Source organism: Felis catus, chromosome B3, assembly GCF_018350175.1.
Source record: "Felis catus isolate Fca126 chromosome B3, F.catus_Fca126_mat1.0, whole genome shotgun sequence".
Classification (NCBI taxonomy): Eukaryota; Metazoa; Chordata; class Mammalia; order Carnivora; family Felidae; genus Felis; species Felis catus.
Genome location: NC_058373.1, coordinates 66,107,238 through 66,133,126, shown reverse-complemented (window position 1 = coordinate 66,133,126; position 25,889 = coordinate 66,107,238). Strand labels below are relative to the sequence as shown.

Here is a 25,889-nt window from a genome sequence, read left to right as displayed (position 1 = left end):
GTAAGCAACCATGAATTAGTAGCTATTATTTTTAGAGAAATAGCATGGTAGCCCATAGCCTATCTTAACCACAGAAATTAGACCATCGATCCTAATCTGCCCTTATCTACCAATATGATCCAATTGAAATGAGATTCATAATGCCAGTCAGTGAAAACAGGCAATGCCTACTTGGTGATTGTAGTTAGTAAACAAGGAAAAAAGCGGCATCCATCGCTTCTCCACCCTTCATTCTTGGTCCCAGGTACAGATAAACCATGGCATTGAAATCATCCCCGTGCTCCTGGATGGAATGGATGTTACTGCTCCTCAAGGTAAGAAGTTAGGATTTGTGTCTTTTTCAGGCACTGTGTTCAGAAGCTTTCCTTTATTTAATTCTCACCTGAAGGCCTAGAAGTATGTGCTATTATCCACATTGTACAGATGAGAAAGCTAAAGTTCCTATAAATTAAATAATGACTTAAATCACACTTTACTTTTTTTCTTTTCAAATTTTTATTTAAATTCTAGTTAACATACAATGCAGTATTGGTTTCAGGAGTAGAATTTAGTGATTCATCACTTAACATACAACACCCAGTGCTCATCATAAAAAGTGCTCTCCTTATCGCCCATCACCCATCTAGCCCATCCCCTGCCCACCTCTCTCCATCAACCCTCAGTTTGTTCTCCATCATTAAAAGTCTCTTACTGTTTGTTTCCCTCTTTTATTCCCCCTCACATATGTTCATCTGTTTTGTTTCTTAAATTCCACATATGAGTTGTTTTGTGAGACAGGGGATTTGTCTTTCTCTGACTGACTTATTTCACTTAGCAAAACACACTCTAGCTCCATCCACATCATTGCAAATGGCCAGATTTCATTCTTTTTGATGACCGAGTAATATGCCATCTTATTTACCCATTCATCAGTCTTAAATCACACTTTGCATTGACTAGGAAGGTGAAATTCAAACTTCTCTAATTTAAAAACCTTCCCTCACACCATTACATCACAACACTTCCAATTAGAACCAAGGTCATTCCCTTCATATTCTGAACTGTTTCGAGCAGTTAGGCACATGGCAAGAATATATTCTCTCTCTCTCCTCCTTTCAAACACTACCACCACCAGAGTTAGCTGTCCATAATTGCATTTGTGGAAGTGGCGTTGGCCAAGAGATCAGAACCAACACAACTGGGCACCTAGCATATATTATCAACCGTCCTGGACACATTAGAATATGTTCTTGCATTTGTTTCTCACATTAGGGAAAGAAGTAGGTACTAATGTCCCCATTAAATCCAGAGGAAACCGAGAGTCTAAGAGGTTGAATACATAATTTCTTGCATGAATTGATAGGTAATAAGTGGTGGTGCCAGAACTCAAACCCATCTCTGTCTATATCCAAAGTTCATTTCTTTCCTTCATTCCTGGGTTTGCCCCCAGCTCATTGGTAGCCTTAGAAATCATAGTCCAAATTCCCAGCACTTAGGGAAGAACAGCCCTGATTTTGAATTTGTGAGACATATTCTATTTCAAAGTTCTTATATCATCGCAGGAAACTTTTAGAAGAGTAAAGCTTGTGGTTATAAAGCCAGTTATAATCCAACTTGAGTGTAGATAGATAGAAAGGAGAGAACTTTTCTTTCAGACAGTGGAATGTGAGGGAGAGGGTATTACAGCTCCTTCTTCATAATGTGCAATGGATCCAAAGTGAGATTATTCGTGAGAAGCAACAGGATTAATGAGATGGTGAATTTCCTCTAAAGGTAAGTACATTAGAAATCCAGAGAAATCAGGACAAGGATTTGTCCCCGCTGCTTTCCATGAGCAAGCTAATTGCTGTTTACATTTTCTAAATATAGTGTCTTCCTAACTTGAAAACTTCCACCTGGAGGAAGTGTTTAGGACCATCTTGTAAATCTCCACTTTGAACCATTAATTCAGGGATGTTAAATCAATAGATATTCTTCACTCACAGGGGGGGAAGAAAGATCAGGTTTGTAACTGGTCTTTCAAAAGTTCAGAGAGTTGTGTGCATCCTAAAGTGAAAGCTGAGAAATATTTCACCAAACATCTGAATCCTAAATTAAATAAAGCTGACAAAATTCACTAACATTCCTCAGAAAGATAAAAATATAACAGTTCTAAGAAAAGCAGTGACTATTCTCCAGTAGTTTCTACAAAGAATGTCATTAGTTTATAACAAGCCTAATCATATACTGTGTAATATTTTTGGCCAGTGAGGAAAATAGTCGTGTGAGGAAAAGACAATGTAGTTTTGTGATTCAATATGCAGGTTGAGAGTCAAACTACCTGGTTCTAATCTCACTTCACCGACTGTTTGATATTGGACAACTCAATTATCTTCTCTGAGCCTCAGCTTCTGTTAAATATTCCTGTGACAACATACATAATAAAGTACTTAGCATAGCACCTAGCAGACAAAATACCTTCTAAATGTTACTTATACCACTAACTGGGTATACTACTGAGCCATAAAAGAATCTAGTGATATTTTGGTAGGCCATTTTGTAGCAATTCATTTTAAAGAAATAGTAAGAGTTAATGGATTTAATACTAATCTCAGCATGTAATCGTGTTCCAATTACGAGTTGAAATATTTTCCATATTCTTTTTTTTAGCGTTTATTTATTTTTGACAGAGACACAGCACAAGCAGGGGAGGGGCAGAGAGAGAGAGAGAGAGAGAGAGAGAGAGAGAGAGAGAGAGAGAGAAGATCTGAAGCAGACTCCGCACTGACAGCAGAGAGCCTGACGAGGGGCTCGCACTCAAAAACCATGAGATCATGTCCTGAGACGACATTGGACACTTAACCAACTGAGCCATCCAGGTACCCTAGTATTTTCCATATTCTAACTTTTAATCCTCATGATAATCTATGAGGTAGAGAATATCTCAGTTTGCATTTGGAGGCAGACACTGTAGTATAGGGAACTTAAGTGATGTACCCAAGCACATACAGCTGTTTAATGGTAGAGCCAGAATCTAAATGGATGCGTGATCGAAACTGGATCCAGTGTGTTTGCTCTTCGCCACTCTGTCACTTCACCTTTCCTCTGATTCAGTTTAAATGCCCTCAAATTTCTGCTCATACCAAAAGAGAGACAGAGAGACAGAGAGAGAGAAGTAAAACAGAATAGTCACCTCAAATCCTTTTTTGGGATCTGCTAAGAAATAAATTGTGCTTATATTCTAAATATATATTATATATTATACATTATATATTATATTATATATATATTATATTCAGAATATATATATACACATACATATATTCAGAGGGAGAGAGAGGTCGTGTCAAAATTCCATACTCCCCTCAGGCAATATAGAAAATAATTTTATAAGATTCCACTACTAAGAACTGACTGAATTGGCCACATATGAAAATTGATCTCATTGTCATACAGTGTACGTGCTACATAGAGACCTAAAATCAAAGGGTGTCCCCTGGGCAGCAAGTGGAGATGAGAGCTTTGAGAGGTCCACCAGCTACTGAGGAAAGGTTTCAGAGCAGCAGGACCTTCCTTCTGAGTGTGTCCCTGGCCCAGTGACTTGCTGTGGAGTTTAGAATGTGACCGTAACAATTTACCCAAATTGCTAAGGTGCAGAGAGTCTTATTCACCTTAATTAAATCAAAAGTTCATAGTCAAGGGGCGCCTGGGTGGCTCAGTCAGTTAAGCATCCAACCAGCTCAGGTCACAATCTCGAGATTCATGGATTTGAGCCCTACATCAGGCTCTGTGCTGACGGCTCAGAGCCTGGAGCCTGCTTCGGATTCTATGTCTCCCTCTCTCTCTGCCCCTTCTCAGCTCGCTCTCTCTCTCTCTCTCTCTCTCTCTCTCTCTCTCTCAAAAATAAATAAACATTTAAAAAAAAGTTCATAGTCAAAAAAATAAACATGACCAGAATTCTCATATCAGCTCATTAATTCATTTTCTTCTTTGTAGGCGAGACACAGGAAGTCAAATTAATGCCCACATTTTACTTGCTGAGTAAAAATCAGAACATTCCCAACCATAGCAGCTTTAAACTGTTGCATTTTCCCTCACGCTTTTCATTTCTCTTTATGTTCCTCAATTTCAGCCAGACTAAAACTCCTGTTTCACAGAAAAAATCAAACCATCTGTTAGGACATCCCTTGACTACCTTTAAACTTAAGATGTTGTCCAATCTTCAATTTAAAAAAAAAAAAATCATTGCCTCCTATACACAAGATACTGAGGATATAGAGAAGAATAAGGTATATACCTCATCTTGGAGCATCAGTTTATAGAGGAAGACAAAAAAATGTAAACAGATTATTGTCAAGTAACCAAGGCAGCCGTGCACTGGTGACGCACAGAGGGTGTTATGGGGAAAGATAGAGGGCTCCTATAACTTTTACATCCTTCATGGACATTTGAGGGCAAGATGTCCCCTTCTGTGTGGAGGTCATCCTCTCATCTTTCCTCCTGCATGAACTTGCCCATCCCAGCCTTCCTCGATCTTCACTCTCACTTCCGTCTGTAGGCTTTAGGCAAGCACTTGTCCTCCTCATCTTTAAACCCTTTTCTACACTATTTCTCCATCACAGTACTACCCTCCCTTACTCTGCTACTTTTCCCCCAAACTTCTGAATAAATAGTCCATACTTACACCTCCTTTTTCTCAACTCCCATCCCTACCTCCATACATGGCTGTCATGCCTCTAGCCCCACCATTATACTGAAACCACTCTTCATAAAAGTCACCTATAGCGTTTTATGTGCCAATGCCAAGAGTCTTCTTCAATTCTCATCCTGGTAGATTTCCTTGCTGCCTGTGAAACTATTGACTCCTTCTTGAAACCCTTTCCTTCTGCTTGCTGCCTCTAGAACTAATTTCTCTGCAAATGTGGTGAGCAAGGAATTTAAATTCATTTTTGGTTTCCTGCATTATACTCTTCTAACTCTATCTTCTCTCCATGGGTGATTTTGTCTCCTAGGACTTCAGGTGCCATCTGTACATGTCAATTAGGGACCCAGCAGGAAACATGTCACTCTCAAATGGAATAATTTAGGACATTTTAATAAGACTATTTACCATGGTGTGGGCAGGCCCAAGGGAATCCATCAAGGAGTGGTTAATACCCCAGGCTTATTCCCCATGGGCCTGAAAGGATAGGGGAGTTGAGGGGAGTCCTAACTGGAATCGATACAGTGGCTGCCTTATTTTTTACCTGGCACCTCTAATTGTCCAAACCCAATTAGAAGCCAAAGTGCAGTCATGGAATCAAAATAGGTAAGGACTCTAATGTTTATTTTTGAGAGAGAGAAAGAGAGAGAGAGAGAGAGAGAGAGAGAGAGAGAGAGAGAGAGATTGGGAACACAAATGGGGAAGGGGCAGAGAGAGAGGGAGACACAGAATCTGAAACAGGCTCCAGACTCTGTGCTGACAGAGTTCAACCTGGGCCTCAAACACACGAACCACAAGATCATGACCTGAGCCAAAGTTGGATGCTTAACCAACTGAGCCACCCAGGTGCCCCTAAATAGGTAAGGATTCTAGAACACAGAGAAAGTTGGAAAGTGTATCTAGAGGAGTAAATGGAAAATACCCAGCACAACTGCTGCATCTCTCGTCCCTGACTGATCTTCTGAGATCTTGGCCAATATTTCCATCTCTCCTCCAATCTATTCATAGTATACTTATGTGCCTTAAGATTAATTTGCCAATTACTCTGTTTTCCTATAGAATTTTCCTTCATTAATGGCATAACTCTTTATTTTCTCTCAACAAAGACCATGGAGTATCCTCAACTCTTCCTTCTCCTTTATCTTGTTCATTGCGGTCTGGAGAGTATTTCTCAGAAACGATTTTTGAACTCTGGGCCCTCCTCCCCAACTTTATTCCTTTAACCAACATCCTTATATCCTCTTTTTTGGACTTCTGCAATGATTTCCCAACTCAATTCCCGATAACTGTTCTTTTCACTACTGTTTTATAGCCTTTACACTGCTGTCAGTTATCTTTCTAAAACAAAGATAATCATGGCATTCCTTTGTGTAAACCCTCTAACAGATCTTTGTTGCCTTGGCATAAAATCTTAACTTCACACATGACTTACAAGGCACTAACCTATGCCTTTAGCACATGAGCTTGTTTGTTCAGTAAATATGTCTTGAACACTAACTATATGCCTGTCAAGAGATTAGGTGCTCAGCAAAGAATACAAACAAGAGATTGTGGACACGTTCTAGCCTCTAGACTTCACTGGGAATGATAAATGAATAAAAAGTTGAAAGTGACAATTGCTAGGTGATAATAGAGAAAAGTTTACTGGTGAGAGTTTGGGTACAAGAAAGGCTTTGGAAAGAGGATAATGTTAAAACTGAAATGTAGAAAAGAGTATATGTTATCAGAAGGAGTATGGGCATCTCAACATAGGAAAATGCCTATTCCCTGGGTGCCTGGTGGCACAGTCAGTTGAGCGTCCAACTTCGGCTCAGGTCATGATCTCATGGTCCATGAGTTTGAGCCCCGCGTCAGGCTCTGTGCTGACAGCTCAGAGCCTGGAGCCTGCTTCGGATTCTGGTCTCCCTCTCTCTCTGCCCCTCCCCTGCTCATGCTCTGTTTCTCTCTCTGTGTCTCTGTCTCTGTCTCTCTCTTTCAAAAATAAATAAAGATTAAAAAAATTAAAAAAAAAGAAAATGTCTATTCCCTTGTATATTAGCATAGAAGAACTAGGCAGCTGTGGTACAAGGCAGGTAAAGGGTGAAAACAATTGGCCTTCAAAATTTTGCATTTAAAATATGTGTTTCCGCTATATGAAAATTATAGGTCATTTTTTAAATGAAAGGGTAATTTAGGGGTAATGAAAGATATCTACGTTTCGCTTGCTGTGTATATATTTGTCAAAACTCGAAATGTACACTTAAAATCTGCACTTTTCTGGTATATATGTTATATATCAGTTTTTAAAAATGTTTACTTAAATTCCAGTTAGTTACAATACTGTGTAATATTACCTTCAGGTGTGCAATATAGTGATTCAACACTTCCATACAACATGCGGTGCTCATCACAAGTTCATTCCTTAATCCCCATCACCTATTTAACTCATGCCCCCACCCACCTCCCTTCTGGCAACCATCAACTTGTTCTCTACACTTAAGAGTCCATTTCTTGGTTTGCCTGCCTCTCTCTCTCTCTCTCTCTCATCCCATTGTTAATTTAAAAAAAAAATCTATTAACTTAAATGTATGTAGAGTTTATCAGGAGATAGAAGAAAGAAATGAAACCTGTGTAGTAAACAAGAACATCTCAAAGAGACTTATGATTGTCTTTTTTCAGTGTGATACGTTTGTCTTTAAAAAAAAAATCACCTTGGTTTCAGTGCAGAAAACTGGAATAGAGACACATTTTGGCAGGAATTTCATTAGGAGACTAGCAGAATAAAGAAAGAAAGGAGTCAATGACCAAATGGCTTCACTGGTGAATTCTACCAAACATTTAAAGAATATTTAATACCTATCCTTCTCAAATTCGTCCAAAAAAATTGAAGAGGAGGGAACATATCCAAACCAAAACCCCCTAAGGACACCACAGAAAGGAAAATTACAGGTCAATATCATTAATGAGCATTAATGCAAAAATTCTCAACAAAATATGAGCAAGCCAAATTCAATAGTACATTAAAAGGATCATACATATGATCTAATGGTATATATTTCAGGGATGCAAGGATGATTTAACAAATCAATTGATTCTGCAAATCAATCAGTGTGATATAGCACATTTACAAAATGAAAGATAGAGATCATATGGTCATCTCAATAGATGCAGAAAAAGCATTTGACAAAAATCAACATCCATTTATGAAAAACACTCAACAAAGTGGGTACAGAAGGGATGTACCTAAACCTAATAAAGGCCATATATGACAAACCCACAGTTAACATCATATTCAATAGTAAAAAGCTAAAAGTTTTAACTCTGAGATCAGGTACAAGACAAGGATGCCCACTCTTGCCACTTTTACCCCACATGCTACTGGAAGTCCTAGCCAGATAATTAGGCAAGAAAAAGAAATATGAGGCTTCAAAATTGGTAAGAAAAAAATGAAAACTGTCACTATTTGCAGATGACATGATACTATATATAGAAAACCCAAAAGATTCTATCACAAAACTGTTAGAACTAAAAAATCAATTTAGTAAAGTAGCAGGATATAAAATCAACACACAGAAAGCTATAGTATTTCTGTATACATTAATGTTGGGTTATCGGAAAGAAAAACTAAGAAGATAATCCCACTTACAACTGTATCAAAAAGAATAAAATAGGAATAAATTTAACCAAGGAACTGAAAGACCTATACACTGAAAACTATAAGGCACTGATGAAAGAAATCGAAGAATACACATATAAATGGAAAGATATTCTGTACTCATAAAATAATTCATAATGTTAAAATGTCCATACTATCCAAATCGACCTACAGAAGCAACAAAATTGCTATCAAAATTCTGATGGCATTTTTCAGAGAACTAGAAGGTATAATCTAAAATTATGTTCAGCAAAGTCGCAGGATATAAAATCAATGCACAGAAATCGGTTGCATTCCTATACATCAATAATGAAACAACAGTAAGAGAAATCATAGAATTGATCCCATTTACAATTGCACTAAAAAGCATAAAATACATAGGAATAAACTTAACCAAAGAGGTGGAAAATCTATAGACTGAAAACTATATAAAGCTTATGAAAGAAATTGAAGACACACACACACCCAAAAGGAAAAATATTCCATGCTCCTGGATTGGAAGAACAAATATTGTTAAAATGTCGATGTTACCCAAAGCAATCTACATATTCAATGGAATCCCTATCAAAATAACATCAGCATTATTCACAGAGATAGAAAAAACAATCCTAAAATTTGTATGGAATCAGAAAAGACCCCAAATAGCCAAAGCAATCCTGAAAAAGAAAACCAAAGCTCGAGGCATCACAATCTCGGACTTCAACATGTGTTACAAAGCTGTAATCATCAGGCAATATGGTACTGGCACAAAAACAGACACTCAGATCAATGGAACAGTAGAGAACCCAGAAATGGACCCACAAATGTATGGCCAACTAATCTTTGACAAAGCAGGAAAGAATATCCAATGGAAGATTGGAATGAAGAGAGTCTCTTCAGCAAATTGTGCTGGGAAAACTGAACAGTGACATGCAGAAAAATGAACCTGGAGCACTTTCTAATACCATACACAAAAATAAACTCAAAATGGATGAAAGACCTAAAATGTAAGACAGGAAGCCATCAAAATCCTAGAGGAGAAAACAGGCAAAAGCCTCTTTGACCTTGGCTGCAGCAACTTCTTATTCAACATGTTTCTGGAGGCAAGGGAAACAAAAGCAAAAGTGAACTATTGGGAACTCATTAAAATAAAAACTTCTGCACAGTGAAGGAAACAATCAGCAAAACTAAAAGGCAACTGATGAAATGGGAGAAGATATTTGCAAACGACATATCAAATAAAGGGTTAGTATCCAAAATCTATAAAGAACTTATCAAACTCAACACCCAAAAAACAAATTATCCAGTGAAGAAATGGGCAATAGACATGAACAGACACTTCTCCAGAGAAGACATCTAGAGATGGCTAACAGACACATGAAAAAATGCTCAACATCACTCACCATCAGGGAAATACAAATCAAAACTACAATGAGATACCACCTCACACCTGCCAGAATGGCTAACATTAACAACTCAGGCAACAACAGATATTGGCAAGGATGCAGAGAAAGAGGATCTCTTTTGCACTGCTGGTGGGAATGCAAACTGGTGCACTCACTCTGGAAAGCAGTATGAAGGTTCCTCAAAAAATTAAAAATAGAACTACCCTACCCCAGCAATTGCACTACTAGGCATTTATCCAAGGGACACAGGTATGCTATTTCAAAGGGGCACATGCACCCCAATGTTTATAGCAGCATTATTCACAATAGCCAAAGTATGGAAAGAGCCCAAATGTCCATCGATGGATGAATGGATAAAGAAGATGTGGTATATATACACATGGAGTATGGCTTGGCAATCAAAACGAATGAAATCTTGCCATTTGCAACAATGTGGATGGAACTAGAAGGGAATTATGTGAAACGAAATTAGTCAGGGAAAGACAAATATCATATGACTTCACTCATATGAGGAATTTAAGATACAAAACAGATGAACAAAAGGGAAGGGAAGCAAAAATAATATAAATACAGGGAGGGGGACAAAACATAAGACACTCTTAAATATAGAGAACAAACTGAGGGTTGCTGGAGGGGTTGTGAGAGGGGGAATGGGATAAATGGGTTGGGTTTTATACATAGGGGATGAATCACTGGAATCTACTCCTGAAATCATTGTTGCACTATGTGCTAACTAACTTGGACGTAAATAAATAAATAAATAAATACTATTAATTAATTAATTAAATTTGTAAGGAACCACAGAAGATTCCAAATAGCCAAATCAGAAATCTTGGGAAGAACAAAGCTGGAGATATTATATGCCCTGATTTCAAACTATATTACAAAGCTATAGCAATCAAAACAGTATGGTTTTGGCAACAGATACACAGATCAATGGAATAGAATTGAGAGCCCAGATTTAAACCTGCACATATATTGATGGTTAATGACAAATGAGCCAACATACAATGGAGAAAGACTGTCTCTTCAATGTTGGGAAAACAGTGCTGGGAAAACTGTACAGCCACACGTGAAAGAATGAAATTGACCACTATCTTACACCACACACAAAAATTAACTCAAAATGGGATTAAAGACTTACTGTTTGACCTGAGACCAAAAAATTCCTGGAGGAAAACAGAGACAGCAAGCTCCCTGACATTGATCTTAGAGATATTTTTGTGGATCTGACTCCAAACGCAAGGGAAACAAAAGCAAAAATAAACAAATGGGATTAGATCAAAGTAAAAACCTTCTGCACAGTAAAAGAAACCATTATCAAAACAAAAAGGCAACCTACTGAATGGGAGAAGACTGTTATAGACCATATATCTGACAAGGGATTAATATCCAAAATATATGAAGAACTCATACATGTCAACAAAAATAACAAAAAACAGTCTAATTTAAAATTGGGCAGAGTATCTGAATAGACATTTTTCCAAAGAAGACATGCATATGGGCAATAGGCATAAGAAAAAATGTTCAATATCAATAATGGGTAAGAAAATGCAAATCAAAAACCACAATGAAATGTCACCTCACACCAATTAGAATGGCTGTTACTAACAACAGCAGCAGCAGCAGCAACAGCAGCAACAACAACAACAACAAAAACAACATCAAAACACCAAGAAATAACAAGTATGTGGAGAGAGGAAACCCTTGTACACTACTGGTGGGAACGTAAATTAGTGCAGGCACTAAGGAAAGCAGTATGGGTATTCTCCAAAAAATTAAGACTATAACTACCATATGATCCAGCAATTCCATTCTTTTTGTCTGAAGAATGAAAAAAAACACTCATTCAAAAAATGTATGCACCCTTGGGGCACCTGGGTAGTTTAGTCAGTTAAGCATCCGACTTTGGCTCAGGTCATGATCTCCTGGTTCGTGGGTTTGAGTCCTGCGTTGGGTTCTGTGCTGATAGCTCAGAGCCAGGAGCCCACTTCAGATTCTGTTTCCCTCTCTCTCTGCCCCTTCCCTGATCACACTCTGTCTCTCTCTGTCTCGAAAATAAATAAACATCAAGAAAATATATGCACCCCTATGTTCATTGCAGCATTATTTATATAGACAAGAAATGGAAATAACTAAACGTCATTGACAGATGAATGGATAAAGACGCGGTGTGTGTGTATGTGTGTGTGTGCGTGTGTGTGTGCGCGTGTGTAATAGAATATTACTCAGTTATAAAAAAGAATGAAATCTTGCCATTTGTGACAGACCTAGAGAATATTATACTATGTGAAATACGTGGGATATAGAAAGATAAATACTATATGATTTCCTCATATGTGGAATCTTTAAAAAATGAATAAACAAAACAAAACAACTCATAGAGAACAGATTGGTGGTTACTAAAGGGAAAGGAGGGTGGGGGTGGGCAAAATGGGTGAAAGGGGTCAGTTGTATGGTGATGGATAGTAACTGCATTTTAGTGGTGATCACTTTGTAGAGCAGGCAGATGTTGAATTATAATGTTGTACACCAGAACTTAGGTTATAACAATTTTACCTCAAAATATAATGAAATAAAGGACTTATATACTGGAAGCAGCATTTTCTTAGAGTGACAGGTAGGACTTGGTGATTGGCTCTGATGGAAAGGATGTGTGGTGGCTATAGTGCCATTCAAAGAAGGAAAGCATCCCTAAAGGGACATAAAAATGAGCTTCATTTTTAAAAAGCTGTGTTTGAGATGGATTTGGACTTCCAAGATATGTGTGGTGCACAAGTGGCTACATGGCTATGGACCCCCAAATTCAGATAAGAGAAGTTATTATACATTGGACAAGACTGAAATAAGCATTAGTCTCCAAGAGAAAAAAGAAGGGGGATTAGTCATTTGAGTAAATGAAGGAATCCAAGATGGTACTGGTGATTGTAAGCCTGGAGAATTACAGAAATAGCTAAAAGCCAATTCAGGTCATCTGAATATAAATTTAGGTCTCCTTGGGGAAGCAAATAGGGATTTTGATTGCAATCGAGGAAATTTACATTTAGTTACTTTGCTGTCTATCTTTAGAAATGATGAAAATCTGTGGTACCTATAAAAGAGAAATGCATTAAAAAAAGTCTATTATTATCTAATATGTATATCACTGGGGTAGAAATCTGATTCCATTAAATATTAAGACCACCCAACTAATTCTTCCACCTGAGTCCTTTTGACTTCAAAGTCTAGTCTCATAAATATTAGATTAGACTGCCTTCTTGGGGGATCATTCCTAATGTATTGCTGATGAAGGCTTGGGAAACACCCAAACACAATAAGGTGACTAGGATGTAACCTCTAGTTCTATATGGATACTTCTAAAGATAAGGGAGCCATGTTAGTGTAGGTCCTCTGAGAAACAGATGCAAGACAGGATTTGACATGCGGGAGTTTTATTGGGATAAACATCAGTGAGGGAAGTAGAGGAAAGAGTGGGAGAAGGTTGGGAGAGCTGACTCCTGAAAAGGAGAAAGGAAAGGCAGGAAAATAGAGATGTCTCTAAAGGGACTGTTCGGTGGCATTTCCTTTTTCTATCATATAGCTGAGATCTTCAGAATGTTTATTAGCCCAGAGAGTGTGAATTACAATTATACAGTGAGTGGGATAATTATACATTTAAGATAGATTTCATATGGATAAAAGGAAATCATTGGTTTCTTGGATGAGATAGAAAGTATCTACAGTCCGTGTTGTGGGGTGGCAGATGGAGAGATTTTGAAAGTTATGCCTCAGTTATCCTGTGGGTCTGATTAGGTAATACAATTCTATCTTTGAAGTCCCAAGAAATCAGCATGTCAATCAAATGTCTATAAATCACGTGTGACTGACAGGAGCTTGACACATGATTTAAGGACTTTGTGTTCTCACTCATTTTACAACGTGAAATAGGTTTTAAAACCATTTTATTTGAAAATAATTTCAAATTTATCAAAATATTACAAAATAAAAGTAGTATAAAATGAAGAGTGCAAAAAATGTCCATATACCCTTTGTCTAGATTTGCCTACTAGTGATTTTTATTCCATTTTGATTTGTCATTTACTCTCACTGTCCTTGACTTATTTTTTCTGGATCATTTAGGATATATATATATAGAGAGAGAGAGAGAGAGAGAGAGAGCGAGCATATATATACTTATATATACATTTATATATATTTATATATAATATCTAAAATATAAGTGTTTTACATAAATACTATATAACTTATCATTTGTATTCCAATGTTACGAGTTCATCCAGTAATGCCCTTCATTGTACTTCTTCCCCTCCAGTATGAGATCTGGTCTTGCCAGGTATTGCATTGAGTAGCCATATCTCTTTAACCTTTTTAAAACTGGAACATGAAATACTTTTTTGAAAAATTAAATCTTATTGAAGAATTGAAGAATTAAACTCTGAGAGTGGGGACTTGGTCAGTCCTATCTGTTGCTTATACATATAGCCCAGAACAGTGCTTGGTACATGGTAGCACTCAGTAAATATCTGATGAATGAATGAATGAATGAATGAATAACATTTTGTGTATGTCCATATTTTCCGAAGAAGGGTTGACATAAATGAGTCACATTGGTCTTTGCCTTTTAAAAGCATTTATATCATGTTTTTAAAAGTTTTATACAAATAGTTCCAGTGTTTATTTTGTAAAAGTAGATCATGCGTACGTTCGTGTGTGTGTGTGTGTGTGTGTGTGTGTGTGTGTGTCTGGATGCATGTGTGGGTAGAGCTTAACTGTACCTTAAGACCCCACCCCTGATACTCCCTGCCCACACCATCACCTTAAATCCCTTCTCATCTCTGTAACAACTTAAACCTTTTAGTGCTGTTTGAAAGTGAAATGAAAACCCAAGCTCTTGTGGCATGAAGATTGGCATCCAGTGTGACTGTCCTCTGGGCAATGCAAAACATTTGCTCCCTGCATCAAGGGCTGTGATGAATCTGAACGTTCAGATACAACTAGTAGCCGTCTTAAAAAAAATGTTGGCTCCTGTGTCAACATGTTGACTGACAGAATGTCCACATGGTAGGAGGCTTACTGACATGATTTCAATCATAGCTCTGTGAATGGAAGGCTGCCCATCAGTCAAGTCACAGAAATCTCTGCCTCGTTCCAGAGGGTCTATTGCATCATTCCCACATTGTCAGAATTGCGGCTCATTGCTGGAACTGAAGGATGGCCCCACCTTGTGCTGATTACGCCAGGGACCTCCTTCAAGGACTCGCCTTGTGAGAGTTCACCTCCTAACTTCAGAAACCTGCTGCTCTACTCTTAATATGAAACTAGGGTCAAAACTGCAGGGTGTTGATAAGAATATCTTTGGCTCATGACTGTAATATAAAGTGAACAGAGTGGGACTCGAATTGTAATATACAGTTTGATTTTATCTATGAAAAGAAAAAAAAACTTTGTAGAAAAATGACTGGAAGAAATAATGCCAACATGGTTATAGTCGTGGCTTCCAAGTGATGGGACTAAGGGTAATTTATAGTATCTGATCTTGTGTTGTTGGCTACAAGGAGCATATGTTTCTTTGATGATCATGAAAAGAGAAATTAAGTATAAAAAGAAAGATGGATTTTTATAGCCTCACATTTAAAAGTGAAATCTAAAGAAACTGGTTGAAGTTCTAAGCCATATTGTATCTCAGTTTCCCCATATGCCAAGTAGGTACGAGAATGCCAGTTATAGATTCTGTGATGGCAATACATGAGATAAGCATGTAATATGCTTTCATTTGCTCAAAATAAAGGAGCCTATTATTATTATAATAATCTTTATACTTATCTCTGAAGGAACTCCTTCCCCCAACTCTCCTTCTATCAATCATGAAGAAGGAAAGGGTTATAAATCCTGACTGGCACCTTGCCTGCTCTTTTGAAAGTCTAACCCAGTGGGATGGCAAAAGAGAGTAATTTTTTAAATGAAGAGACTTTAGAGCTAATCTCCATCTGACATGTGCTTCCAACTCCAGCTTATGTTGAAAGAAGTGCTTATTAAGGACACACTTGATTCCTTGCCTCTCATTCTTCTTTCTACGGGAGAAACCGTCTACTTCACCAGCAGAGTCCCTTTCAATTCCTGAATTTATACATGTGAGAAAACCTTCAGAACATGATATATTCTTGCAGAATGGTCCGTGGGACAAGAAGAGTGATTGACAACTGCAGAAATTACATCTGAGGTTTAGTCCTGCAGGAAAAGGGGATACAAATTGCCTGCAAATTATCCACAAGTCCCTGATGAGCCTGAGGAGAAAATTTAAGAGGCTTCAGTCTTTCTTCAACAAACATGTTCACGTGTCTCCCTTTACTATAACACACAAACACCCAAGAGAAATTGTCCCTGTAAAAACACTACTTTGTTTTTTATCCTTCTCAAATGTGTTACTGGTAAGTGTGCAAATGCCAATTAATAATCTTCATCATGTGCCAATAGCGGTCCATGTATGACTCAGAAGAGGTATATAAACTCCGACTGATGGGTTTATAATTTAAAGAAGAAATTAGGTTTTATGCTATAAAAACACATGGTGTTAACCTCATAGGATGCATAATGAAATAGCTTGTAAGGATTTGCACTGTTGATCTTAATAAATATACATACAGTAGAATAAAGGCAATAATAATGATGATGATGGATACTTACAAGTCTAAAAGGAACAGGTTAAACTTCTAAGAGTACACGAAAGTGTGATGTCCTAGACTTTGCACATACCTGGCTTATAATAATGGCTTTCTAAAGTACTAACACAGTACTACTCACAAATGTGATCAGCAAACGAGTGCTGGTCCTCAAAGTTTGTCTTACACATTTTGATGTGAAAAGTACAGAAATTAAGAATAAGCATTTAGAAACTTTTATATCAATTTGGTTGAGTAATTCTATTGACTCTCATAATAACAAATTGGGGGCTTGCATTTTATGTCCTTGCCTTTTTAAATTTCATTTTTTGAGTAATTCATTTTTATCGTATTTTACAGAAATACTTGTCCATGAAAAATTGGGGGAAACCTGAGCCCTCAATGCAGAGACTTTGAGAAATACTATTCTCAAATGTGGTAGGGGTGCCTGGGTGGCTCAGTCGGTTGAGCATCTGACTTCAGCTCAGGTCACGATCTCGTGGTTTGTGAGTTGGAGCCCGACATCCGGCTCACTTCTGTCAGCATGGAGCCGGCTTCAGATTCTCTGTCCCACTCTCTCTGCCCCTCCCCTGCTTGCACTCTCTCTCTCTCTCTCTCTCTCTCTCTCTCAAAAATAAAAATAAACATCAAAGAATAAAATGTTGTAAAACAATGGGTGGGATAAATAGAAACCACCTCTCTAAGCCTTAGGTTTCTCATCTGGAAAATGGATTTAATAATAGCACTTACCTCTTGAAGCTAGATCTGAGAATTAAGGGAAGATCAATGCTGGGGCGCCTGGGTGGCTCAGTCGGTTGAGCATCCGACTTCAGCTCAGGTCACGATCTCGCGGTCCGTGAGTTCGAGCCCCGCGTCGGGCTCTGGGCTGATGGCTCGGAGCCTGGAGCCGGCTTCCGATTCTGTCTCCCTCTCTCTCTGCCCCTCCCCCGTTCATGCTCTGTCTCTCTCTGTCTCAAAAATAAATAAACGTAAAAAAAAAAAAAAAGGGAAGATCAATGCATGTAAAGTGCTTAGCATGGTGCCTGCTCTTGGTAAGTGCCCCCACCCCAAATAATATTGAATAACATAGACTTGCAGAGATGCCACTCTGAATTATGTGTGCTCAGGACACCAGTCCTGTTTGTAACACAGGTCTTCAGTGAATTCCCCCACCAACACATAAACTCCTTCTGGAATCAGGCCACCTGGTTTGACAGACTAGGAGTTCATACACCACTGTCTTGGATGAAGCAACCAAACATTTGGATTTTTGGTCTTCTCTGACTATTCAGAGTAACTGCTTTATCATCATGGTTTGGAATGTCCTTCTGTATTTTTCCTTTTGCTTTCCTCAAGTCATTTAGTTGAGACATTGCTGCAAGCCTAGACAACTGAATTATTTTCATCTTTATTGTTTACTAAGTGCTCATGTTATGTTGGGACCAGGATAAAAGGACTTGGCACTCGTGGATGGCACGTATGGAAACGTAAACTCTGCTTCCAAAAGATGCATCGCTTTAGGTGGTACTTCATAGGGAGAAGAGACCAATATGAGATCTCTTCTATTCAAAGACGCCAAATGAGTTTTTTAAAGTGTGTTCTGGCTAACTGTCAAAATTGAAGGTCCTCACTTCTTCAGCAGGCACTGCTGCTGGCCAAAGTAGCCAACTAGTTCGAAGCATGCACGCTACTTAAGGAAAATTCAAACAAAGAGTTTTTTCTTTTTGAATTATAGAACACGGTGATGGAGAACATGGGGCTTTACAGTCAGATTAGCTTGGATCCAAATCACGGTTTTGTGACTGAACTGGACCCAGGAGACAACTTCTTTACTCTCCTTGAGCCTCAGTTTCCGAAACTATAATGGGATGATGGCTGATGGGATAAGGTTTCAGCATAATAGGAGCTTAAATATTAAGTCCCTTCTTTATTCTGTTAGTAAACTTCAATTATTCTTTAAAATAATCAATGAGATGACTTTACCAAGTTTCCATGAATTGAATCAGACTTTAAAATATAATAAAAATAATATGCCAGTATGTATTTTTAAAACCATGCATTAGATTTGGCAGAGTCAGTGAACAACACACTGTTTAAAAATGCGACTGACTCTTTCCAAGGTCAAGCATGTTCAACTCCTTTTCACTCTGTCTAGAACTCTTTGCTCCAGCCAGAATAACTTTCCCATGCGCGTGACTTGGCTCATTCTTATTTTTAGTCCTTTGTGTTTAGCACTCTTCTTGAAATGACCTTCTGATGCCTCCCTGCCAAACCCCACACTCCTTTACAATTGTCCATCATTCACAGTGTCCAGGAATTGGCAGAAAGAGATTTGGTCAAGCCAATCTCTCCAGCCCATCTTTCAGGGCTACTGGCTCTTCGAGGTAGCTGGACTACTCTCCACTTTGACCCATTCTCTTGCTATGATTTCGTACACATTTTTCATATTTGTAGATTCTTTCTCCCCATCAGAACTAAAATGTTCCATTTCTTGGGGGTTACACCGTGACATTCAGGATCAGAGAGACTGTCACTTGCTCAAGGCCACACAATTTATGACCGATTTTAAACAGGGAGCTAGTTCTTTGAGTTTTATTTTGGTATTATTTTCATTTCACGATCTATTTCACTTAAGTGGGGAAATGGTATTACTGACTGAGAAACATTAGGGGAACTTCAGAGATGGAAAGGCAGCTCTAGAAGGAATAAAGCAGATGAGGGGCATGGAGTGTGATGTGAGAGATGGGGAAGATTGAAGGGGAGGGTTAAGGGGGAGAGACAAGAGCCTCAAAGGAGTAATTATCTTACCCTGAGCATTTCGCGTTAAAAAATAAATAAAACAACACTTAAACACCACTACCACTACATTTCTGCTTTGCTTCTATTTTGTACATAATAAACATCCCTACTGTCACTGCCAATGAAGAAACAACATAACTGTGCTTTTCCCCTGGCGCTAACTCTAAACAATCTACTGGATTTGGGTCAAAACTGTAAACTCCCAGCACGTTACAAGTAAAGAAACAGAAAAACCTGTTTTTTGTTTTTTGTTTTTCCTGAACAGTTGTGAGGGTGCACACAGGACAAGAGCCAGAGAGGAGTCACCATAAAAAAGAACTAGAGCAAACATCCTTGAACTGATGTTTCCTATAAAAATCCGTTGGCTGTGAATTGGAAAGAGTGAAGTGGGGAAGGAGAAAGGAATGGGGGGGGGGGGGTGTCAAGTAGTGCCTGCTTATCGTCAGCTAGCTTTCATGTAAAAGTCATGGCAGGGTCAGCAACAAACTAGCCAGGTGGTAACTCCAGGCCATGCTGCCATAAATAAATAGTTATGTACTAATGTCACACAACCAGGGCTAGATGCAAAGCATATGGGCAAAACAAAACAAAACAAAACATTCTGATGTAAATATTAAAAAACAAAACAAAACAAAACAAAACTATGGTTGCTGAGTTCAGGATTCCCTGTTAATACTGGATTTTGAGACACCTGGGAAAATAAAGTGGTGCAGCTTTTTAAAAACCTGCTCTAAAAGGTTCTTTGAAATGTAGATTGTTCCCTTCAAAAAAAAAAAAAATCCTTAACCTTTGGCCTAAGAGAGTTGTTACTTTTGGTGTGTTGTAATTAAGCATTAAGAGTTCTGTTTGCAGCAGGTCTTCAGTGAATGGTGGCAAGACCACAGACCCTGGAACCAAATTTTGAAAGTTTAAACTCTGGGGTTGCTTACTTGTTCTCTTGACCTCTGGGAAAGTTACTGAAACTTTCCATGCCTCAGTTTATTCGCCCGCCACAAAAGGGAGGAGGAGGATTATCATGTCGATGGTACCTGTTTCATAAGAAGCTATGAAGATTAGGAGACTAAATACGTGGAAAACAGACAATACCTGGTCAACAGCCATGTCCATGTGACCTATCATTATCAAGTAGTCTTACAAAGGCTTTTTGTCTTACACAGACTATCTGCCCCTATGCTAAGGAATCTGTTCCTTGCACCAATTTATTTAAATGCTAACAATAACTCCATGAATTAAAAATCAATTTTACAGACAGAGGAACTAAGGCTTAGATGGATTCAGAAATTTCTCCAAGAAAGCGTATCTAAGCTAAATTTCCAATCTAGGCCCTACTCCAGGTTTAAAAAAAAAAATTACAACTTACACATTCTTTAAAATCGAAACACTTTTTCTTTCATTTGCTTAAAATGTTACAATTTGAAAAGAAACACAACACATGGCCGTCTAAAAACCAGAGATTTTTAAAAAGGGATTAAAGGAGGGGCTGATGTCCTAATAAATTGCCTCAGGAGGGCTGAGATCCTATCACAACACCTAAAGAACAGTAATCCATTCAATGACTCATTTCTGGAGCGCCTACTATTTTCTGAGAGCTCAGAATACAAAAAGAAGAAAGAACTGATTGCAGTACCTAACTCTGGGGAGTAAGAGGGATACTCTTTCCTGCGGGCTATTTGATGACGTCGGATTTGTTTTCTACTGTTTTCCAACCTGAATCAAAAGTCCCTTCCACGCGAGCTGCAGAAGTGGCCGGACTTTCCTCAACACAGGCCAAGCTGCAGGTCTACAGCCACCCTAGTGGGTTTCACTGCCAGGCTCAGGGTCGCAGAGTGCAGAGAGACTTTGGTAGAGTGAAGCCAGCTTTCTTTGTAGGTGTCTTGGATTGGAGCTGCGCTAAACGGGCGCCTTTGAAAGCGTATTCAAATCGCGCGCCCTAGCAGTCGCTTTCCGGGGCTCAAGCTTAAAGATTGTGGGTACGGCACCCGTGTGCTCTGCCGCCTGGTCTGTGCGCTACGGCTCCCTGGCTTCTGGCAGCTGGGAGAGTGTGAACTGCGCAAAATACCCAGGATGATCCCAGGTGGAAGCGGCCGGGACGCCAGCCCGCGGCGATTTAAGCGCCACCTCTGCTGACGACAGCTACTTCCTGGTTGTTTTGCCCTTAACTAACATGGCGGCCGGTTGCCTTCGGCTGGGCCCATTGCGGCTGCTCAGAAAGCCAAGGTAGGGCAATCGGGGCTACAGCCCGCCCCCCGACGCCGAGCTGTGGTGTGAAGCCTCGTCTGTGCAGCTGGTGGTAAAGGGGATATAGGAGCAAGCCAAAAAAGACCAGGACCCAGCGCCGTGCCGCTGTGGGCCCACCCCTCGTCTCCCGGCACCAAGGCTGTTGGAGCCCGGGGTGTTTTTTCCTTGTCCTCGCCACTTCCCAGTCCCTGGCCCAACATGATACTGACCAAAGCCCAGTACGACGAGATAGCCCAGTGCCTAGTGTCTGTGCCGCCTACCAGGCAGAGCCTGAGGAAGCTGAAGCAGAGGTTCCCCAGGTAAGTGTCTGTCTCCACTCGCACAGCCCTTTAGCCCTTTGCCTGCAGCAGCTGTGTTTGGGCATCCTAGCCATCGCTCAGGAAACACGTGTCACACATGAGCGGGGAGGAACAAGAGTGTCTGGTCTTAGGAGATCAGGGATGTGAAGAGGTTGCTTCTTTCACCTGTCTACCACAAGAGACTCTTAAATGGATGAATCCCTGGCAGCTTTCCAAGGCCTTGAAATTGTATTTAAGTCCATTAATGTTTATTGAAAACTTGGTGTGTTCTAGGTGATGGGTGCACATAGTAGGTGCTGCATAAATGCCTAGTGTTTAATTGACAGATACTAGGAATGAATGATAGGTGGCAGGGCCCTCCCAAAGTGGAAATACAAATTCTAGATCCAGAAGGAGGAAATGGAGGACACTTTTCAATTGGACCCTGGAAAGAAACAAGGTACCACGGGCGGAAAGGGACCTCCTACTGTTCAACTTTGACTCTAAAGCAGTTAAGTGATCTCAGTCCAGTCAGAGAGATTGGTGCTCTAGGGACTCCACTCTTGGGTCAACGTTGGCCATTTCAACAACCATATATATACACATTCCAGGTGTATTTCATACTTCCCACCTCCCCAGAACTCATTTGTTTTCGGTGACTTTAAGATTATCCAACTTTCTAAGAAGGGACTTTAGGAACTCTATATTATAGACTCACTCATTTTAAAGATATGTGCACTGAGGCCCAGACATGACACAAAGAAGCAGTCTAGGAAACCAAGTTATTGCATTTTGGCCAAGTTAAAGTATAGAATGTTTGTTTACTTTTCTTCTGATTCAAAACCATGTCCAAATTTGTGCCATTTGTTTTGTGGCACTGAGCATGATTTACCCGTAATGGAGAGCCTCTTTGTCCTTGAGGTGTAACCCTTTAACGGATACCATCAAAGAAGTGTTTTCTTGAAGAAAAAGAGATTACTGGATAATTGGTATTAATAAAGTACAAATTGAAGAGGAAGTTAAAGGTCTTTTATGACCCCAATTTTTTGGGGGGAGACTCAGTTTTCCTAATCTGTAAAATGAAGGAATCTGTTTTTAATATTGTCCAGATATAATTAAAGGCAATATTTCTCCTTTTATAGTTTTTAAGATTCTTTATCAGACTTTCTAACAAGGAACAAAACTGACAAATTGGAATTTAATTATCTTTCATTAACTCTTGTCAACTCTGCCAATGAGCAGTGAAATGGGTGAAGGCTAGTTAGCTGAGGGAATAGGTAGATTTTTCTGGGCAGTTTTAAGATAGAGCATGCATTTAGATCTTCTGTTCTCCTTGTGTTCTTATATTACTACTGTATTTTTCTCTTTCTTTTCCTCTCCTCTTTTTCCTCACCTCTTTCTCTTTCTCTTTCTCTTTTTCTTTTTTTTTTTTTTTTCCCTGTCTTCTCCATAAGAGGTAAACTCCCCATAGGCTTATGAAGAACTTACGAAGTACACTGATAAAGGATGCCCTTGGTTTAGGGCACCATGCCTGTTCTCTTATGCTCTTTTTTTTTTTTTTTTTAATTTTTTTTTAATGTTTATTTCTTTTTGAGACACAGAGAGACAGAGCATGAGCGGGGGAAGGGCAGAGAGTGAGAGAGAGAGGGAGGCACGGAATCCAAAGCAGGCTCCAGGCTCCGAGCTGTCAGCACAGAGCCTGACACAGGGCTCGAGCTCAAGGCCTGTGAGATCATGACCTGAGCTGAAGTCAGATGCTTAACTGAGCCACCCCAGCGCCGTCTTTCTTTTCTTTTCTTTTCTTTTCTTTTTTCTTTTCTTTTCTTTTCTTTTCTTTTCTTTTCTTTTCTTTTCTTTTCTTTTCTTTTCTTTTCTTTTCTTTTCTTCTCTTTTCTTTTCTTTTCTTTTCTTTTCCTTTCTTTCCTTTCCTTCCTTTCCTTTCCTTTCCTTTCCTTTCCTTTCCTTTCCTTTCCTTTCCTTTCCTTTCCTTTCCTTTCCTTCTCTTTTATTCATGATATGGCCAAATAATTTTCATTTTTGCCAACTACCATTCAGAGAATAACTAACTCTTCTTCCACTGGAAACTATTTGGAGAGTCTGTGCTACCGCTCTGCAAAACAAGGAATTAAAGGGTCATTTAGCAGCATGGGTGGGAATTCCATAAACAGCGTGATTTTGGAGTTGGCTTCATAGTTTTCATTATGGCACTGTTTTACAGCTGTCGGTGGGTACGTGGGTTGGTTACACATTGGACTCTTGATTTTAGCTCAGTCATGATCTCACAGTTTTGTGAGACCGAGCCTCCCGTGGGCTCTGCACTAACAGCACTGAGCTGGGTTGAGACTCTCTCTCTCCCTCTGCCCCTCCCCTGCTCGCACTCTGTCTCTCAAAAGCAATAAATAAAAAAATACAAAACAAAACAAAATCAACCATCATTTCAAAAAAGTAGTGAGAAAATGGTATTTTTTTTACACTTTTGCCATCTTTTTAATGGCTGTCTTTTTTTTTTTTTAATTTTTTTTTCAACGTTTATTTATTTTTTGGGGGACAGAGAGAGACACAGCATGAACGGGGGAGGGGCAGAGAGAGAGGGAGACACAGAATTGGAAACAGGCTCCAGGCTCCGAGCCATCAGCCCAGAGCCTGACGCGGGGCTCGAACTCACGGACCGAGAGATCGTGACCTGGCTGAAGTCGGACGCTCAACCGACTGTGCCACCCAGGCGCCCCCTTAATGGCTGTCTTAATAGAAGGAAGACATCTGCTTCTACCTTCAGCCTGTTGTAATATGTTATTTTGATTAAGGAATATGAAGAAACCCTGGCCCCAGACAAATGTAGTTGTAAAAGATAAGAATGATTTAATAGAATTTTTAGATAATGGTGGATATTTTTGTTGCTACATACAACCTAACAAGTAGTGTTTTCTTAAAGGTTAATTGCAGTGTAGAAGGTGAAACCATATCATGGAGCATTTCACTCTCACTGGATATCCAGTATCAGTGTATATTGCAGTCTATAGGCCTGTCTTGAACTTTGAGTGGATCTTTCACCCATGCGTTATTTCTGTCATCCGTGCGTTGTGTGCAAAATGTTGGTTGTGAGTTATGTAAATCTTTCAATGTTGTCACCTTTCATTATACAATATCAAAAAATCATATTTGTTAATATCCCACTGATCTCATCAGAAAAGTCTGTAAGATTTGAAGCTGTCAAGCTTATGGTGATGGGTTCAGAGTTTTCCAATATTTGAGTTTTCCCTTGAAAGCTCAAATTTTATCATTGGCAATAAATACTACCAGTTGTTTTCCTTAAGTGACAGGTTCATGTTGTTTATTTTTGAGAAAGTGTTTTCTAGATACCCAAATCTGAATAATTATACTTTGTTCATTGCTCATTCAAGTAAAAATGGTGTCCCATGGAAAAAGCAGCTAGTTCAGCTCTCAAACAATCATGTAAGTGTTCTCCCGTGAGTCAGTCATCATACTTCGATATGCAGTAGATGTACTTTGTATGTATTTTTTTTAAGTTTATTTATTTTGAGAGAGAGAGAGAGACACAGAGAGAGAGAGACAACCAGTGGGGTAGCGGTGGGGCGTGTGGAGCAGAGGATGTAAAGGATTCTCAGTGCTGACAGCAGAAGACTGACATGGGGCTTGAACTCAAGGAACCGTGAGATCATGATCTGAGCCGAAGTCGGATGCTTAACCAACGGAGCCACCCAGGTGCCCCATTGTATTTACTGGTTTTTTTTTTTTTTTTTTTTAATGTTTATTTATTTATTTAGTATGATTTTTTTTAATATGAAGTTTATTGTCAAATTGGTTTCCGTACAACAGGTGCTCATCCCAGTGCTCATCCCAACAGGTGCCCTCCTCAATGCCTATCACCCACTAATGTTTATTTATTTTTGAGAGACAGAGAGACAGAGCACGAGCAGGGGAGGGGCAGAGAGAGAGGGAGACACAGAATCCAAAGCAGGCTCCAGGCTCCGAGCTGTCAGCACAGAGCCCGACGCCGGGCTTCACCCCACAAACTGTGAGATCATGACCTGAGTTGAGCTGAAGTCAGACGCTTAACCATCTGAGCCACCCAGGTGCCCCCCCATGTATTTACTTCTTATTTTGTCATATAGAATGTTAAGAAGATGTGCATTCAAGTGTTGAGATTTAATACAATTAATAATAAGTGAATCTTAAGATATTCTTATATGAAACTGGCATTTTTTTTCCCCCTGT

General features: G+C 39.2%; 1 protein-coding gene and 1 long non-coding RNA gene across 17 annotated transcripts in view; one reads left to right on the top strand and one right to left on the bottom strand.

The window, feature by feature from the left end:
• The window catches only part of LOC123385989, a 43,611-nt gene extending 26,360 nt beyond the window's left edge, over positions 1–17,251 (bottom strand). Inside the window, exon 1 of the long non-coding RNA XR_006599346.1 lies at positions 17,089–17,251. This is a non-coding gene — a long non-coding RNA (uncharacterized LOC123385989). The remainder of the gene's footprint in view (positions 1–17,088) is intronic.
• A 4,099-nt stretch (positions 17,252–21,350) lies between these two features.
• The window catches only part of CB3H15orf41 (chromosome B3 C15orf41 homolog), a 296,333-nt gene continuing 291,794 nt past the window's right edge, over positions 21,351–25,889 (top strand). For all 16 annotated transcript variants that reach the window (XM_023255524.2, XM_045059575.1, XM_045059576.1 and 13 more), the window contains exon 1: positions 21,351–21,674. In XM_023255524.2, the coding sequence (XP_023111292.2) occupies positions 21,574–21,674 (101 nt within the window). In that variant the 5' untranslated portion in view covers positions 21,351–21,573. The remainder of the gene's footprint in view (positions 21,675–25,889) is intronic.